We start from the raw sequence: 17,229 nt of genomic DNA, 5'->3' as shown, positions 1-17,229 counted from the left end.
ACAACTAAATGGGATTCAGCCATCATTATTATTATCTGCACATGTAATTCAACTCCTTCGACATTTCAAAATGTAGTTATTTGACCTATTGTTTAGATTTAGATTGAGAATACTTTATAGTACAGCTTTAAAGAATAAGTTGATCCTCCAATTTTGAAGTGATTTAAGCACTAGAAACACATTTATGCCCCTTTGAAAGAGATACTGCAACTACTTTCCATTACCGTTCACATTTATGGCTATTTTAATTTCACTCTCTTGCAAGATGTTTCCTGTGTCCACAGCTTGAGGCTGAAGCCAGTGTGGAGGTACTTTAAAGTACAACGTAACAGGTGGCCACTAGACTCCCATTCAAAACATCTCTGTAGAAATACTAAGTCAATATTTTTCTTCAACAAGTCATTATGGTCTTGCCAAATTCAGGCCCCCTAATAAATGTGCTGCTGATTATTTTGGAAGTTTTTGCTTGTATTTGAAGACTTAGAGTAGCTATGGTGTCTGCTGTGTGGGCATTGACTGACACCTGTGATTGTCAGTTGGCTCACCTGCTTCTCTCCCCAATTCTGCTTTTGCTTCAGTCTAGGGATGTCACGATTACAGATTTTCTTGGTACGATTATTGTCAAAGAAATAATCACGATATTACGATTATCATGATTATTTTTGCATTAATAATTTCACACTACCATGAATAAGTAAAATCACATGAAAACTCCTCATAGGTCTTGAATTTTAATTTATAGGGGGCTATAAAAGGGATTGTTTCCCCCGCCAGCGGGGTAGTAATCTTTTTTAAGAAAGTAAGTGTATTCTGAATACACCAATTTAAACTGTAACTATAACGGAATACAGTCACTCGTATTTTGTATTTTAAATACGTAACACCGTTACATGTAATCCGTTACCCCCCAACCCTTCTTATACAGGCCATTGCACAGTGACACTGAAACTGTTTGATGACTTAAAAGGAATTGACCTCATACTGTGTCAATCATGTTTCCATACAAACAGCGAAACTACTACTGCACTACTATGTGACGGGGTTAACTCTAACCCTAACCCTAACCCTCGTTCCGGGCGAGTTGCGCTGATGTACCAATATAGTTCCAGCATAATATTTTCTGGAAATTGACAGTATTTAGGACACGTTATGATTAACTAATCGTAAAGTTTAATATCGCAATTAATCGTGAAAACGGGTAATCGTGACATCCCTACTTCAGTCTAAGGTAGCGGGTTGTGCTTCTCGAGTGTGACAGGAAACACACCTCACACCATTTATCTGGAAGGTCCTGGCACAAAACAGAGCAGATGGTACCAATCATAAGCAGCAACTCTGGGCTTCAATGCAAACCAATGGGTGACGTCACACCTTGCTACATCCTTGTTTAAATACAGTCTATGACTTGAATCCCCACTGACTTGAGTATGTCTATCTGAATATCACACAAATATAAGCAGATTAATGGAAAAATGTTCCTAAATCTATATTACTCGAGGAAAAGATTTAGCCTATAACACAAAACATCTTTTTTATTATTGATTTTAAATTATATTGTATTATATTATAATATATCGCTTGAAGAACCCCATAGACATAGGGGGCTGTGAGTTGGTATCAAAAACTGACATTTGGAGATTTCTGGAAGAGATTTCTGTAATTGCATATTTCTGTAATTGGATGGCAAGCACTTCTGTTCTGGAAATTGCTCACCAACGCCCTCATAACGTCTCATAAACAGTGAGGTCAGGTTTTTAAAAAATATGTCTTACTTCAATGAAATGGATACTATGGGGACATCATCACATACAAATACAGTTAAGCTAATAGAATCCACAAGAGTCTCAGTTTTTCTGTCATACCAAATTTATGTAATTCCAAGACTGTTTAGGGACCCCAGCATGCAATATTATTAAATTACACCATTTTTTGAATAGGTGATAGGTGCATGCAAAAACAGACTCGTTGGTATCCATAGAACCCGTTTAATTCATATATCTTGAGGTGAGAGGTCAAGGGACCCCTTCGAGAAAGATCATGCCAGTTTTTCCCTTGCCAAAATGTATCCTAACTTTGAGTGTTATTTAGCCCCCTTTTACAACTAGTTAGCATGAGAGAATAAGTACTAATTGATGCATTAGGCCATCCAGTTTCATATGATACCAATATCTTCACTTAAGCTTTTAAATTGAGCCCGCTACAATCTCTCCAAGACAGTAATGTCACCCCCGTGGGTCTTTGAGTAAATGAAACTATTGTTCAATATAATTCAAACTTATGACAAATGCTTAGAAAACTTACTTGCATGACATTTTTTTTATAATAATAATAATAATAATAATAATGCATTTTATTTAAAGGTGCCTTTCAAAGCACTCAAGGTCACCTTACAAGGCACATATAACACAACAACAGTACATCAAACGATACAAATCAGGTGACATTTAGTGCAAAGATAAAGTATAAAAAATATGAACGTGACTTCAAAGTGCATTAATATAATAAATAAACAAGAATGAAGATTGCATAGTTGATGGGAGACAGAGTAGGCCACTCTGAATAGGTGCGTTTTCAGGCGGGATTTGAAGGTGGAGACAGAGTCTGAAGTACGAATGTCAGGTGGGAGAGTGTTCCATAGGCGGGGGGCTGATTGGCTGAAAGCTCTTGACCCCATGGTGGTTAAGTTGGCAGATGGAGCGAAGAGCTGCTTGGCAGAGGAGGATCGGAGAGTTTGAGAAGGTGTGTAGATGTTATATGTAATCTCCCTGCCAATGACTGGTCAGAAAGAGGAGGGAGAATACTCTGCTGGCTTTAAATTCCCAGCTCACTAAAACAAGCACAGGGCACAAGTTTATCATGTTGACAGTTTTGTGTTTGGTTGATTAGAGTATAGAATGACTAATACATCCAATATAGTTGTATTTTCACTGTCTGGCTTCAGTGCCACAGTCAACTATAGAGTCACACTTTTCTCTCTCACTTTATTATGTTATTGTGTTATTTTGTTGGTAAATGTGTCTCTCATCTTAACCATAATCTTGAACCGAAATTTACATGAACCCATGTACATCTGTGTATGTACTCTGTGCATCAATGGACTTTATGGGACTGCAGCTTTTTATCCTAGATTTGCTTTTGATCTTCTGTCTGATATTCATGTTATATCATATTCAGGATGTCTTTTGCAAGTCTTTGTGATTTACTCCTACGCAACAATTGATTTCTCTATTCTTGCTTTGATGGCCTATGACAGATATGTAGCTATATGTCGACCACTGGAGTATCACACTGTTATGTCTGTGGAAAAGACTGCTGTGTTTGTTAGTCTGTCTTGGCTGGTACCTCTGTGTGCAGAGGTGTTGGTGATATCTTTGGCTTCTACATTGAAATTATGTGGCTCCCGAATACAGAAACTTTACTGTGAGAACTGGTCAATTGTTAAACTTGCCTGTAGTACGACAACAGCTAACAACATTATTGGACTGATTATCATTTCCTTCTATTGTGGGCATGTCCTCTTCATTGTGTATTCATATGTGTGGCTGGTGAAATCAGCTTTAAAGTCTAAAGAGGGCAGGAGAAAGTTTATGCGGACATGTGTGCCACATTTATTGTGTTTGCTTAATGTCACAGCTGCTTTGCTTTTTGACACTATGTACTCGAGGTATGGATCAGCATCCATGCCACAGAGTTTAAGGAATTTCATGGGCATACAGTTTCTTATGATACCACCTATTCTCAACCCTGTTATTTATGGGCTGATCCTGACTAAAATACGATACAGAATGACAGCCTTGTGTATGATGGCATGTCAGAGCTTTAAGTTGACGTGTAATTTATGAAATCAACTTACTGTTCTGTTAAAAACAACATACTGATAAGCAGTTTTTACCCTCCATTCTGTTTATTTTATTATTCAGACTGCCAGTTTTAGTTACAAAATGCAAGATATCATATATGAAGCTTACAGCCTGTGCACAGAAATCACAACTGTTCTGTTCTGTGAGCTATAGACTGTTGTGTCATTAATCCATGTTAATAGTTTGTTGTTGCCAAGGATAGAAGTGTCTCATGTGTGGAGCTTACAGGACTTTAAATCCAAACCTTTTTTGTACAGCACAATTTTATTGGCCTGCTTATGTATTAAAATTAAATCAAACTCTTATGACTGAACACGGGGTTGCTTGTGTATCTACAGACTTTAAGCTTTTCTCTGTCAGGCTGCTGATGATAAATATCGCTGAGCTGTTATGTTACTCTCACACAACAAAACACACATGGGCATTGAAGGCTCCCAGCAGAAATAGTGGAAATGCATATATGTAGCTAATATAATGACAATGTATAAAGTTGCATGTGGATTTATCTGGATATGGTTAACTTAAATGACACATTTTGTATGAAAGACGAGTCATCGTGTTTGACTTAGTCAAGTCAAGCCAGTTTTCTTCGTATAGCCAGTATCACAAATGAATTTGTCTTGGGGGTTTTACGATTTTACGATACGACGAGGAATACAGCATCCTCTGTCCTAAGACCCTTGATTCAGATAATGGAAAAGCTCCCTAAAACCCCCTTTGACAGGGAAAAAATGGAAGAAACCTCAGGAAGAGCAATAGAGGACAGATCCCTCTCCAAGTACAGACAGTCATGCAATAGATGTGTTTACTGAATAGACTAAGAGAGGCAAATTTTAGAAATACACCATGGAAAACAGGATGACAAAATGATTAGTCAAGCTTAGAAAAGTCTATCTAATGAAGATAAGCACCTGGCTGTCCATCACATACTCAGGTTACCCATAAGACCTGGGAGGGAGCCTTAGCTGGTAACATTACGTTTTATCAAGATGAAGTTTTATTCACCACCATTTTGTCTTCTTCTCCTTTGTAAATACCAAGACGATGAACCATTTCCTTTTATATTGTCACATAACTTCCTGTATACAGTTGACCACTGTGATTGGCATCCATTATGTTGCTGCGGCCAGTGTCTCTTGCTAAGAAGAGTCATGAGATATGAAAGCATTTAAATGTCAACATGGTCTGGTTCAATAAATTAAGGTTTGAATATTTTCTCTTAATCAATTCAGCTCCGCATTTATGTTATTGTTTATTAACAATTCTGAAAGAAATGTACTTCTACCTAAGAATTATCTGTATACTTTTTTTTCTCCATCAATATTATTCAAACAAGGAAATATTGAACATTGTAACACTGTACACTGACTCTACTTTGGGGTTGTTTTTGCCCCTAAGCTGCTAGCCAATGACACACCTGTGGCAGAGAGGAGGGCGTCTCCTTCAGACATAAATCCCTAACTTTTGTGCAACACAAACACACTGGTCAGCCCACACTGACCGACATATGTGGGACATGCTCCTGACTTACAATAAATATTTTAACCTTTCCACAGCATCTTCTAAATACTGTTTTATCACTGTAAGAGTTTGTTTTTGGAGGTTTGGATACAGAATGACCAACGCATCAAGTACCATTGTATTTTCATTGTCTGGCTTTAATGCCATAGTCAACTACAGAGTCACACTTTTCTCTCTCACTTTATTATGTTATTGTGTTATTTTGTTGGTAAATGTGTCTCTCATTTTAACCATAATCTTGGACCAAAATTTACATGAACCCATGTACATCTGTGTGTGTACTCTGTGCATCAATGAACTTTATGGGACGTCAGGATTTTACCCCAAATTTGTCTCTGATATCATGTCTGATATTCATATTATATCACATGCAGGATGCCTTTTGCAGGTCTTTGTTATATACTCCTATGCAGCAACAGATTTCTCTATTCTTGCTTTGATGGCCTATGACAGATATGTAGCTATATGTCGACCACTGGAGTATCACACTGTTATGTCTGTGGAAAAGACTGCTGTGTTTGTTAGTCTGTCTTGGTTTGTTCCTCTCTCCTGTATTGTTATCATTGTAAGTTTGACATCTACATTGAAATTATGTGGCTCCCAAATACAGAAACTTTACTGTGAGAACTGGTCAATTGTTAAACTTGCCTGTAGTACGACAACAGCTAACAACATTGTTGGATTGATTAGTATTTCCTTCTATTGTGGGCATGTCCTCTTCATTGTATAGTCATATGTGTGGCTGGTGAAATCAGCTTTAAAGTCTAAAGAAGGCAGGAGAAAGTTCATGCAGACATGTGTGCCACATTTATTGTGTTTACTTAATCTCATCACTGCTTTGCTTTTTGACACTATGTACTCGAGGTATGGATCAGCATCTGTGCCACAGAGTGTAAAGAATTTCATGGCAATACAGTTTCTCATGATACCACCTATTCTCAACCCTGTTATTTATGGGCTGATCCTGACTAAAATTCGATACAGAATGACAGCCTTGTGTGTGGTGGCATGCCAGAGCTTTAAGTTGACGTGTAAGTTATAAAATGAACATACTGTGCTGTTAATTTGCTGTTTATTTATTTTATTATTAAGACAGCCAGTTTTAGACATGAAATGCATGATGAAGCCAGTGTACAGGAAACATGGAAATCACAACTACTGTGTTCTGTGAGTTGTAGATTGCGTTGTGTGATTAATCCATGTTAATAGAGCTTTTCCAAATGTATTACATCTGCTTGTGCTTCGTAATGCTATTTAGATATGGATAGTGATTCCACATATCCTGAAGCACATTAGTTTTGAGTTAAAAGCTTTTTTCTGTTAAAATGTAAAAAAAGGAATAAAACTAAGTTTGAAAGAATAGAAGAGTGGCCTTGAAATGCAATTTGCAATGATTTATGTGCTCTTTTTGTGGTAAAATTGGTGGAATTGGGGGCAAAAAAAGTGGATGAAAATAATGTAATTTTTCAAAACTACTACCAATAGAATGTAATATCTGAATATATAACATACTGCATATCATAGAAACAGCTATATTTCAGTGCACATTTTTTAAATTACTTTCTGAACATGAGATTCATTGGCTCAAAGTTACTATAGACTGTGTTTGTGATTAATCCATGTTAATAGTTTGTTGTTGCCAAGAATAGAAGTGTCTCACATGTGGAACTTAAAGGACTTTAAATCCAAACCTTTTTTGTAGAGCCATGCAATGTGTTTACTGAATAGACTAAGAGAGACAAATTTTAGAAATACATTATGGAAAACAGTACAACAAAATGATTAGCCAACATGGCACTGCCATATTTATTATGCTGCTTTGCAGTCATTGCAAAATGCACATTTACTATCCGTAGGACACACTTTGAAATAGTTCTAAACCACAGACATAAGCCCCGTTTCTGGAGGCGGGACCTTTACAGGAAACTCGCTCCTCTTAGCTGTTGTGTCTCCAGCAGAGTAGGACCCAGATAGGACCCACCTGACTCTGACGTCACAGAGGCGACTCGCCAAAAGCATAACAGAGAAAATGACAATGAGGAGGTAAACCTCGTTTCTGGTTTGTGTACATGGCGGTGGACGCTATGAACTTGTTAGCCACGGTTAGCAACCCACGAGTGTAGCGTGTTTTTGTTGTTATATGTCATCAAGCGCATTGATAAACGTCCCATGCCGCGTTCATGGAGGCTTGGAAATGCAGAAGCGTACAGAACAAACATCGGTTATAAAAACTTGATACTGATCCTTCCCGATATTACATTTTTAAGTAAGTATCGGCAGATAATATCGGAGGGACGATAATATTGGACATCCCTAGTTATATTCAATTAATTGGTACCACCATTTTGCCTTCTTTTCCTTTGTAAATACCAAGACAATGAACCATTTCCTCTTATAGACTGATTTATGCTTCTGCGTCGGAGCGACGCCATTGCTACGCCGTCGCTCTGACGCCGTCGTTGTCGCTAGGGGGTGCGACTGTTTGTGTGTGTGTGTGTGTATGGTTTCAGAAGAGTCTCTATCTGTATCCTTGTTTATATTCCGGTCACAGTAGCATTGGGCTATGTGCGCTAATAACAAAAAACACATACCTTCTGTTCACTATTAAAAAATAAAGCAACTGCCGGAGGAACTGGCGCTTTGACCTCACCAATTACAGTCCTTGCGGTCTGCGTTGCCGTGACGCGTAGTTAGGATTTTTTTAGGTGCACGTCAGGCTATGACGTAGGGGTCCGCGTCGACGCAGAGTGCTACACGTAGCTACGCTGTCGGTCCAACGCAGAAGCATAAATCTGCCTTTAATTGTCACATAACTTCCTGTATACAGTTGACCACTGTGATTGGCATCCATTATGTTGCTGCGGCCAGTGTCTCTTGCTAAGAAGAGTCATGAGACATGAAAGCATTTAAATGTCAACATGATCTGGCTCAATAAATTAAGGTTTGAATTTTTTTCTCTTAATCATTTCAGCTTCTCATTTATGTTATTGTTTATTAACAATTCTGAAAGAAATGTACTTCTACCTAAGAATAAGATAATTATCTGTATACTGTTTTGTCTCCATCAATATTCTTCAAACAAGAAAATATTGAACAGTGTAACAAACACTGATTTCATTTAGTTTTTTTGTTGTTTTTGCCCCTAAGCTGCTAGCCAATGACACACCTGTGGCAGAGGGGAGGGCTTCTCCTTCAGACATAAATCCCTAACTTTTGTGCAACACAAACACACTGGTCAGCCCACACTGACCGACATATGTGGGACATGCTCTTGATTTACGATAAATATTTTAACCTTTCCACAGCATCTTCTAAATACTGTTTTATCGCTGTAAGAGTTTGTTTTTGGAGGTTTGGATACAGAATGACCAACGCATCAAGTACAATTGTATTTTCATTGTCTGGCTTCAATGCCATAGTCAACTACAGAGTCACACTTTTCTCTCTTGCTTTGCTATGTTACTTTCTTATTTTGTTGGTAAATGTGTCTCTCATTTTAACCATAATCTTGGACCAAACTTTACATGAGTCCATGTACATTTTTTTGTGTAGTCTGTGCATCAATGAACTTTATGGGACGTCAGGATTTTACCCCAAATTTGTCTCTGATATCATGTCTGATATTCATATTATATCATATGCAGGATGCCTTTTGCAGGTATTTGTTATATACTCCTATGCAGCAACGGATTTCTCTATTCTTGCTTTGATGGCCTATGACAGATATGTAGCTATATGTCGACCACTGGAGTATCACATTGTTATGTCTGTGGAAAAGACTGCTGTGTTTGTTAGTCTGTCTTGGTTTGTTCCTCTCTGCTGTATGGTTATGGTTGTAAGTTTGACATCTACATTGAAATTATGTGGCTCCAACATACAGAAACTTTACTGTGAGAACTGGTCAATTGTTAAACTTGCCTGTAGTACAACAACAGCTAACAACATTGTTGGATTGATTAGTATTTCCTTCTATTGTGGGCATGTCCTCTTCATTGTGTATTCATATGTGTGGCTGGTGAAATCAGCTTTAAAGTCTAAAGAAGGCAGGAGAAAGTTCATGCAGACATGTGTGCCACATTTATTGTGTTTACTTAATCTCATCACTGCTTTGCTTTTTGACATCATGTATTCGAGGTATGGATCAGCATCTGTGCCACAGAGTGTAAAGAATTTCATGGCAATACAGTTTCTCATGATACCACCTATTCTCAATCCTGTTATTTATGGGCTGATCCTGACTAAAATTCGATACAGAATGACAGCCTTGTGTGTGGTGGCATGCCAGAGCTTTAAGTTGACGTGTAAGTTATAAAATGAACATACTGTGCTGTTAATTTGCTGTTTATTTATTTTATTATTAAGACAGCCAGTTTTAGACATGAAATGCATGATGAAGCCTGTGTACAGGAAACATGGAAATCACAACTATTCTTTTCTGTGAGTTGTAGATTGCGTTGTGTGATTAATCCATGTTAATAGAGCCTTTCCAAATGTATTATATCTGCTTGTGCTTCGTAATGCTATTTAGATATGGATAGTGATTCCACATATCCTGAACCACATTAGTTTTGAGTTAAAAACTTTTTTAAGGTAAAGTGTAAAAAAAGGAATAAAACTAAGTTTGAAAGTATAGAAGAGTGGCCTTGAAATGCAATTTGCAATGATTTATGTGCTCTTTTTGTGGTAAAATTGGTGGAATTGGGGGCAAAAAAAGTGGATAAAAATAATGTAATTTTTCAAAACTACTACCAATAGAATGTAATATCTGAATATATAACATACTGCATATCATAGAAACAGCTATATTTCAGTGCACATTTTTAAAATTACTTTCTGAACATGAGATTCATTGGCTCAAAGTTACTATAGACTGTGTTGTGTGATTAATCCATGTTAATAGTTTGTTGTTGCCAAGAATAGAAGTGTCTCACACGTGGAACATAAAGGACTTAAAATCCAAATCTTTTTTGTACAGCCATGCAATGTGTTTACTGAATAGACTAAGAGAGACAAATTACACATTATGGAAAACAGTATGACAAAATGATTAGCCAATATGGCACTGCCATATTTATTATGCTGCTTTGCAGTCATTGCAAATTGCACATTTACTATCCGTAGGACACACTTTGAAATAGTTCTAAACCACAGACATAAGACCCGTTTCGGGAGGCGGGACCTTTACAGGAAACTCGCTCCTCTTAGCTGTTGTGTCTCCAGCAGAGTAGGACCCAGATAGGACCCACCTGACTCTGACGTCACAGAGGCGACTCGCCAAAAGCATAACAGAAAAAATGACAATGAGGAGGTAAACCTCTTTTCTGGTTTGTGTATATGGCGGTGGACGCTATGAACTTGTTAGCCACGGTTAGCAACCCACGAGTCTAGCGTGTTGTTGTTGTTATATGTCATCAAGCGCACTGATAAACGTCCCATGCTGCGTTCATGGAGGCTTGGAAATGCAGAAGCCTACAGAACAAACATCGGTTATAAAAACTTGATACCGATCCTTTCCGATATTAAATTTTTAAGTAAATATCGGCAGATAATATCGGAGGGACGATAATATTGGACATCCCTAGTTATATTCAATTAATTGGTACCACCATTTTGCCTTCTTTTCCTTTGTAAATACCAAGACAATGAACCATTTCCTCTTATAGGCTGATTTATGCTTCTGCGTCGAAGCGACGCCATTGCTACGCCGTCGTTCTGACGCCGTCATTGTCCTTTCAAAGTTCTGCGTTGAGGGAACGTGTTGCTAGGGGGTGTGACTGTGTATGTGTGTGTGTGTGTGTGTGGTTTCAGAGGAGTCTCTATCTGTCTCTATCTCCTTGTTTATCTTCCGGTCACAGAACAGTGGGCTATGTGCGCTAATAACAGAAAACACATACCTTCTGTTCACTATTAACAAATAAAGCAACTGCCGGAGGAACTGACGCTTTGACCGCACCAATTACAGCCCTTGCGGTCTGCGTTGCCGTGGCGCGTAGTTAGGATTTATTTAGGTGCACGTCAGGCTATGGCGTACGGGTCCGCGTCAACGCAGAGGGCTACACGTAGCTACGCTGTCGGTCCGACGCAGAAACATAAATCAGCCTTTAATTCTCACATAACTTCCTGTATACAGTTGACCACTGTGATTGGCATCCATTATGTTGCTGCGGCCAGTGTCTCTTGCTAAGAAGAGTCATGAGATATGAAAGCATTTAAATGTCAACATGGTCTGGTTCAATAAATTAAGGTTTGAATTAGGGCTGTCAAACGATAATTTTTTTTAATCGCAATTAATCGCAGATTTTCCATAGTTAATCACAATTAATCACGTTTTGAATTGCATGTTTAAAATCCTGTTATTTTACATTTCAAGGCAGTTTTAAGCCTGTAATGTAAAGCATTTCTTACCAGAGTGTCTTAACTGGGAATCAATCACGGCTCTGCTGCGACTCCCACACTCCAAAATGGTACTTTGGTGGAGCTGAGGCTCGCTTGGCTGCACCTGGGTGTTTAGCATGGAGGTGCTAACTCAAACTCGACGTACTCCGGTGGTAGTTAAACTCCGTTTGACACAGGTTGCATTTTACTTTTGACTTGTCAACTGAAACTTCTCGAAGTTTTTTAAAGTTAAACAAGCCGTTCAAAAGTCCAGTAGCTCTCTTATTTTCCATCACCGCGGTAGGTTTAGTGCAGGAGGCCACTTCAAAGCATAGCACTACAGCTAGAGGAGCCGTCTACGGGTGAGTAGAAGGGACAAAAAGGCTTGCAAAATTAAAATGTGATTTAAAAAAAAGAACGCATTATGGATTGCATTAATCGAATCGCGATTAAGGCGTTAACGCTGACAGCCCGAGTTTGAATATTTTCCCTTGATCATTTCAGCTTTGCATTTATGTTATTGTGTATTGACAATTCTTAAAGAAATTTACTTCTACCTAAGAATAAGATAATTATCTGTATACTGTTTTGTCTCCATCAATATTCTTCAAACAAGAAAATATTGAACAGCGTAACAAACACTGATTTCATTTTGTTTTTTTGTTGTTTTTACCCCTAAGCTGCTAGCCAATGACACACCTGTGGAAGAGAGGAGGGCGTCTCCTTCAGACATAAATCCCTAACTTATGTGCAACACAAACACACTGGTCAGCCCACACTGACCGACATATGTGGGACAAGCTCCTGATTTACGATAAATATTTTAACCTTTCCACAGCATCTTCTAAATATTGTTTTATCACTGTAAGAGTTTGTTTTTGGAGGTGTGGATACAGAATGACCAACGCATCAAGTACAATTGTATTTTCATTGTCTGGCTTCAATGCCATAGTCAACTACAGAGTCACACTTTTCTCTCTCACTTTATTATGTTATTGTGTTATTTTGTTGGTAAATGTGTCTCTCATTTTAACCATAATCTTGGACCAAAATTTACATGAACCCATGTACATCTATGTGTGTAGTCTGTGCATCAATGAACTTTATGGGACGTCAGGATTTTACCCCAAATTTGTCTCTGATATCATGTCTGATATTCATATTATATCATATGCAGGATGCCTTTTGCAGGTCTTTGTTATATACTCCTATGCAGCAACGGATTTCTCTATTCTTGCTTTGATGGCCTATGACAGATATGTAGCTATATGTCGACCACTGGAGTATCACACTGTTATGTCTGTGGAAAAGACTGCTGTGTTTGTTAGTCTGTCTTGGTTTGTTCCTCTCTGCTGTATGGTTATGGTTGTAAGTTTGACATCTACATTGAAATTATGTGGCTCCAACATACAGAAACTTTACTGTGAGAACTGGTCAATTGTTAAACTTGCCTGTAGTACAACAACAGCTAACAACATTGTTGGATTGATTAATATTTCCTTCTATTGTGGGCATGTCCTCTTCATTGTGTATTCATATGTGTGGCTGGTGAAATCAGCTTTAAAGTCTAAAGAAGGCAGGAGAAAGTTTATGCAGACATGTGTGCCACATTTATTGTGTTTGCTTAATGTCACAGTAGCTTTGCTTTTTGACCTTATGTACTCAAGGTATGGATCAGCATCTGTGCCACAGAGTGTAAAGAATTTCATGGCAATACAGTTTCTCATGATACCACCTATTCTCAATCCTGTTATTTATGGGCTGATCCTGACTAAAATTCGATACAGAATGACAGCCTTGTGTATGGCGGCATGCCAGAGCTTCAAATTGATGTGTAAGTTATAAAATGAACATACTGTGCTGTTAGACAAACATACTGATAAGTAGTTTCTACCCTCCATTCTGTTTATATTATTATTATTAAGACAGCCAGTTTTAGACATGAAATGCATGATGAAGCCTGTGTACAGAAAACATATAAATCACAACTATTCTGTTCTGTGAGTTGTAGATTGCGTTGTGTGATTAATCCATGTTAATAGAGCTTTTCCAAATGTATTATATCTGCTTGTGCATAGTGGATAGTGTGGATAGTGATTCCACATATGTTGAACCACATTAGTTTTGGGTTAAAAGCTTTTTTCAGTTAAAATGTAAACAAAGGAATAAAACTAAGTTTGAAAGAATAGAAGAGTGGCCTTTACATTTTTTATGCAATTCGCATATTACAGTTTTTCTCAGATCAGAATTGAAATTCTCAAAACTACTTGTTCAATCTTCACATCATTGTGTCACTTGTGCACATCAAGATCAACATTCAGTTTCTCATTTCTTTGAACAAGTTGCAAATGCATTGCTACATCCAATGCAAATGATTACATGCAATTCTCTGCTCTTTCCTACATTATCAATTGCTTATGTCATGTTGATCAAAATGTATTATAATAGGTCTCTGTTGAATAGTCTCACCCCCCACAATATTTAGGCATTAGTTCATCACATAAGTCTTTACATGCAAAATGGTTGAACAAGTTGTCATAATATGTCAAGCATATTTCTATACATGTCCATTAGACTTTTTTTCTAAATCTGTCATTAAATAAATTGCCACACTTGTGGACCACGTTCTCAATCATGGGCTTACAATGGCCGAGCTGGTCAAAGGGTGCAGCCAAATGTTGGGAGAACAACTGTGTCCTAAATCATTCAAACTTTTCGTCGACAGAACAGGTATGTAATCTAACAATAGGCACTGTACTGTATACTTTCTATAATGCTTCATACAATATTACAGTATTCCATTGGCATTTTACAATATACAGTAAGTATACTTTATACAGTGACATTTTATCTTACACAATTTTGTGTTTTGCACTACTATATTTTTTCGACATAGGTCTGCAAAACAACTTCACAAGGGTGGCAGAGAGCGCCTTTTCACACCTGAACAGGAAGCACCATGGTTGTAGAAAACAATGCCATAAGACTAAGGGAGATAAAGAGTGCCATTATAGAGGACAACAACATCTTTGAAAACATCCAAACAGTCAGCATCTCAACCCTTGACAGGGCGCTGAAAAGACACCAAATGAATATGAAGCAGCTGTACACTGTTCCATTTGAAAGAAATGGTGAAAGAGTGAAGGCTACCAGTATGTACAGGTAAAACATGTATGAGCATGCAGTAACTGTACCTCACAGTAAACAGTACAACATCGTATAGTGATATACAGTACAGTAAGTGTGACCTTTACACATTTGCTATGGCTGTAGAAAAGAAGATGCAATATGTGCTGTATACATTTGATGTAACTGTATCTTGTCCAAAATGAAAATGCATGTAATTCATAAAACTCATTTTGTGTCTTCTGGATATAGCGTATAATGGAACTGGAAGCAAGTGAACCACCGCACAACTTCATCTACATGGATGAGGCTGGCTTCAACCTAACGAAACACAGAAGGTGTGGTTGAAATATCATCGGCCACAGAGCTACAGTTGATGTGCCAGGCCAACGGAGTGTGAGCATAACTATAGGTGCTGCTATCTCTGAGAATGGTGTGCTAACGCATATTCCCATCATTGGGCCATACAATACAGAGCATCTGGTCACCTTTTTAGACACTCTCTACAGGGATCTCATCCCTGAACCAGAGAGGGGTCAGATTGGCAATGATTTGCCACAGTACGTGATAGTTTGGGACAATGTCAGTTTCCATCCAACATCAGGCAATGGTTTGCGACCCACAATAGGATGCTGATGGAGTTCCTCTCACCCTACTCCCCATTCCTTAACCCCATTGAGGAATTTTTCTCAGCATGGAGATGGAAAGTACATGATAGCCAGCCACATACACAGATGACCCTTCTGGCTGCCATGGATGCAGCGTGTGATGACATCACAGCAGATGCCTGCAGAGGTTGGTTAAGACACTAAAAGATTGTTTCCACACTGCATCGCAAGAGAAGATATTTGTTGTGATGTGGATGAGAATTTGTGCCCCAACAGACAGGAACGTCAGGAGGTGTAGGAAGACTGCACTGCATGTACAGTTTTCCCAAAGGAGTCCTATGTTCACATTTCTACTTTTGTTTTTTTCTTTGTGCTATGCAGTGCTGTATTTCCCTTTCTGTATCGCAATGACATGGTCTGTCAACAAATTACAATACGAACAGTAAAATGTGAATGTGAATCTTGTCCAGTCTCTTGCAATCAATCTCCCACATACGCTAAGATATAACTTACAATTTACAATAATTGTCTTCAAAACTTTAGCCGTAGTTTACATCAGAACATCCCTCCAGAGTACACTGTTATATTAACAACATGACTAAGCAATTTGACTGTCTTATCCGTACACAATGACACAAGAACTTGTCATTCTGATGGCACTGACATGTTCATTGACACAGTTCACAATTCACTTTTGAGAGATGAACTAAGGATTTTGAGCAAGAGACTGGCTTTTGCAGGTAATCCATGGTGTTTTGCTATTTGTACGAATTGTTTTGAGAAATGCACTTACTGTTTTGCAAATGTCGAGGATGATTCGAGAAATGTACCAAAGCGACTGAGAAAAACTGTAATACTTCCCCGGTTACATACAGATGTACAAACTTGTGTTGAACTTCTATTGTTTCTATACTTTGTGCGGACTCGCATCCAACTACTGAAATGTGTATGAAATACATCTATCCAACGTATAACAGTAGTTTGTCCAAGTGGTGTTGCCATAAGTAGCTGTCCAAGATGGGGGACGCGACTGCTTATGTGTGACTCACATCGGGTAGTGACAGGGTGAATGTAATGGATGCAGTTGTAAAATATAACCCTAACCCTGTGGGAAGATAGGGCCTAATTTTGAAAAGACAGTTAGAAACGTAGGAACATAGGGCCCTATATTTTGAAAAAAAAGTAAAAGTCTAAGTAATGTGGGAACATAGAGCTGACCCCATCATCAGCACCCTCTTTTTTGATCACGCAGTAAGCAGGGAGTTAGTGCCAAACCCGAGCAGCAGGTTCCAGTCGGTTAAAATGTATATTAACCTATGCATGAATTGTTTAATCCTGCCAGCTAGAGTGAGGGAGGCTAGGGCTCGAGTGTTTTCTGTCACACGTCCAGCCACTCTCACTGTGACTACAAAACGGCCAAGAAGGGTGGTTTTGCATGACCCAGTGGCACAATCACCTCATCCCTCTTGAGGGGGTGTCAGGGCACGAGTGCCGATGCCCCCTCCTGCAGCTACGGTTGCAGCCCCGCCTACTGTCCAGCAAGAGGAGCTACGCCTGGTCTCCCCCATGTCAGATGCGTCTGATGAAAGGGACATTGACATCTTGGGCATTGACCCTGAGGACGAAGCCCTCCTCCCTGTTCAAGAGGGGGTGGAGTCTCGGCATTTAGTGGGCGAGCAGGACATTACCTCTCCTCTCTATCACCAGCTTCTTGCTCGGGCTGCGGTGGCATTGGGGGT

At 38.7% G+C, this 17,229-nt stretch overlaps 4 protein-coding genes across 4 annotated transcripts; all 4 read left to right on the top strand.

Moving 5' to 3' along the window:
• Positions 1-2,888: 2,888 nt before the first annotated feature.
• On the top strand, positions 2,889-3,842 carry LOC128368351 (olfactory receptor 6N1-like). Its single transcript, XM_053329143.1, has one exon. It carries the CDS (start codon positions 2,895-2,897, stop codon positions 3,840-3,842), a length of 948 nt encoding a protein of 315 aa, XP_053185118.1. The 5' UTR covers positions 2,889-2,894.
• A 1,633-nt stretch (positions 3,843-5,475) lies between these two features.
• Positions 5,476-6,423, top strand: LOC128368350 (olfactory receptor 6N2-like). Its single transcript, XM_053329142.1, is given in 1 exon segment — positions 5,476-6,423. A coding segment is annotated over 1 exon segment (948 nt).
• A 2,322-nt stretch (positions 6,424-8,745) lies between these two features.
• On the top strand, positions 8,746-9,693 carry LOC128368349 (olfactory receptor 6N2-like). Its single transcript, XM_053329140.1, has one exon. The coding sequence runs from the start codon at positions 8,746-8,748 to the stop codon at positions 9,691-9,693; it is 948 nt and encodes a 315-aa protein (XP_053185115.1).
• Positions 9,694-12,653: 2,960 nt separating this feature from the next.
• Positions 12,654-13,601, top strand: LOC128368348 (olfactory receptor 6N2-like). Its single transcript, XM_053329139.1, has one exon. The coding sequence runs from the start codon at positions 12,654-12,656 to the stop codon at positions 13,599-13,601; it is 948 nt and encodes a 315-aa protein (XP_053185114.1).
• The last annotated feature ends 3,628 nt before the right edge of the window (positions 13,602-17,229 follow it).

Source organism: Scomber japonicus, chromosome 11, assembly GCF_027409825.1.
Source record: "Scomber japonicus isolate fScoJap1 chromosome 11, fScoJap1.pri, whole genome shotgun sequence".
Taxonomy (NCBI): Eukaryota; Metazoa; Chordata; class Actinopteri; order Scombriformes; family Scombridae; genus Scomber; species Scomber japonicus.
Note: the sequence above shows the minus strand (reverse complement) of the source record. Positions and strands in the feature narration are given on the sequence as shown.

Coding starts and splice junctions, on each gene's coding strand:
- LOC128368348 (XM_053329139.1), top strand. CDS start 12,654: ATGACCAACGCATCAAGTACAATTGTATTTTCATTGTCTGGCTTCAAT.
- LOC128368349 (XM_053329140.1), top strand. CDS start 8,746: ATGACCAACGCATCAAGTACAATTGTATTTTCATTGTCTGGCTTCAAT.
- LOC128368351 (XM_053329143.1), top strand. CDS start 2,895: ATGACTAATACATCCAATATAGTTGTATTTTCACTGTCTGGCTTCAGT.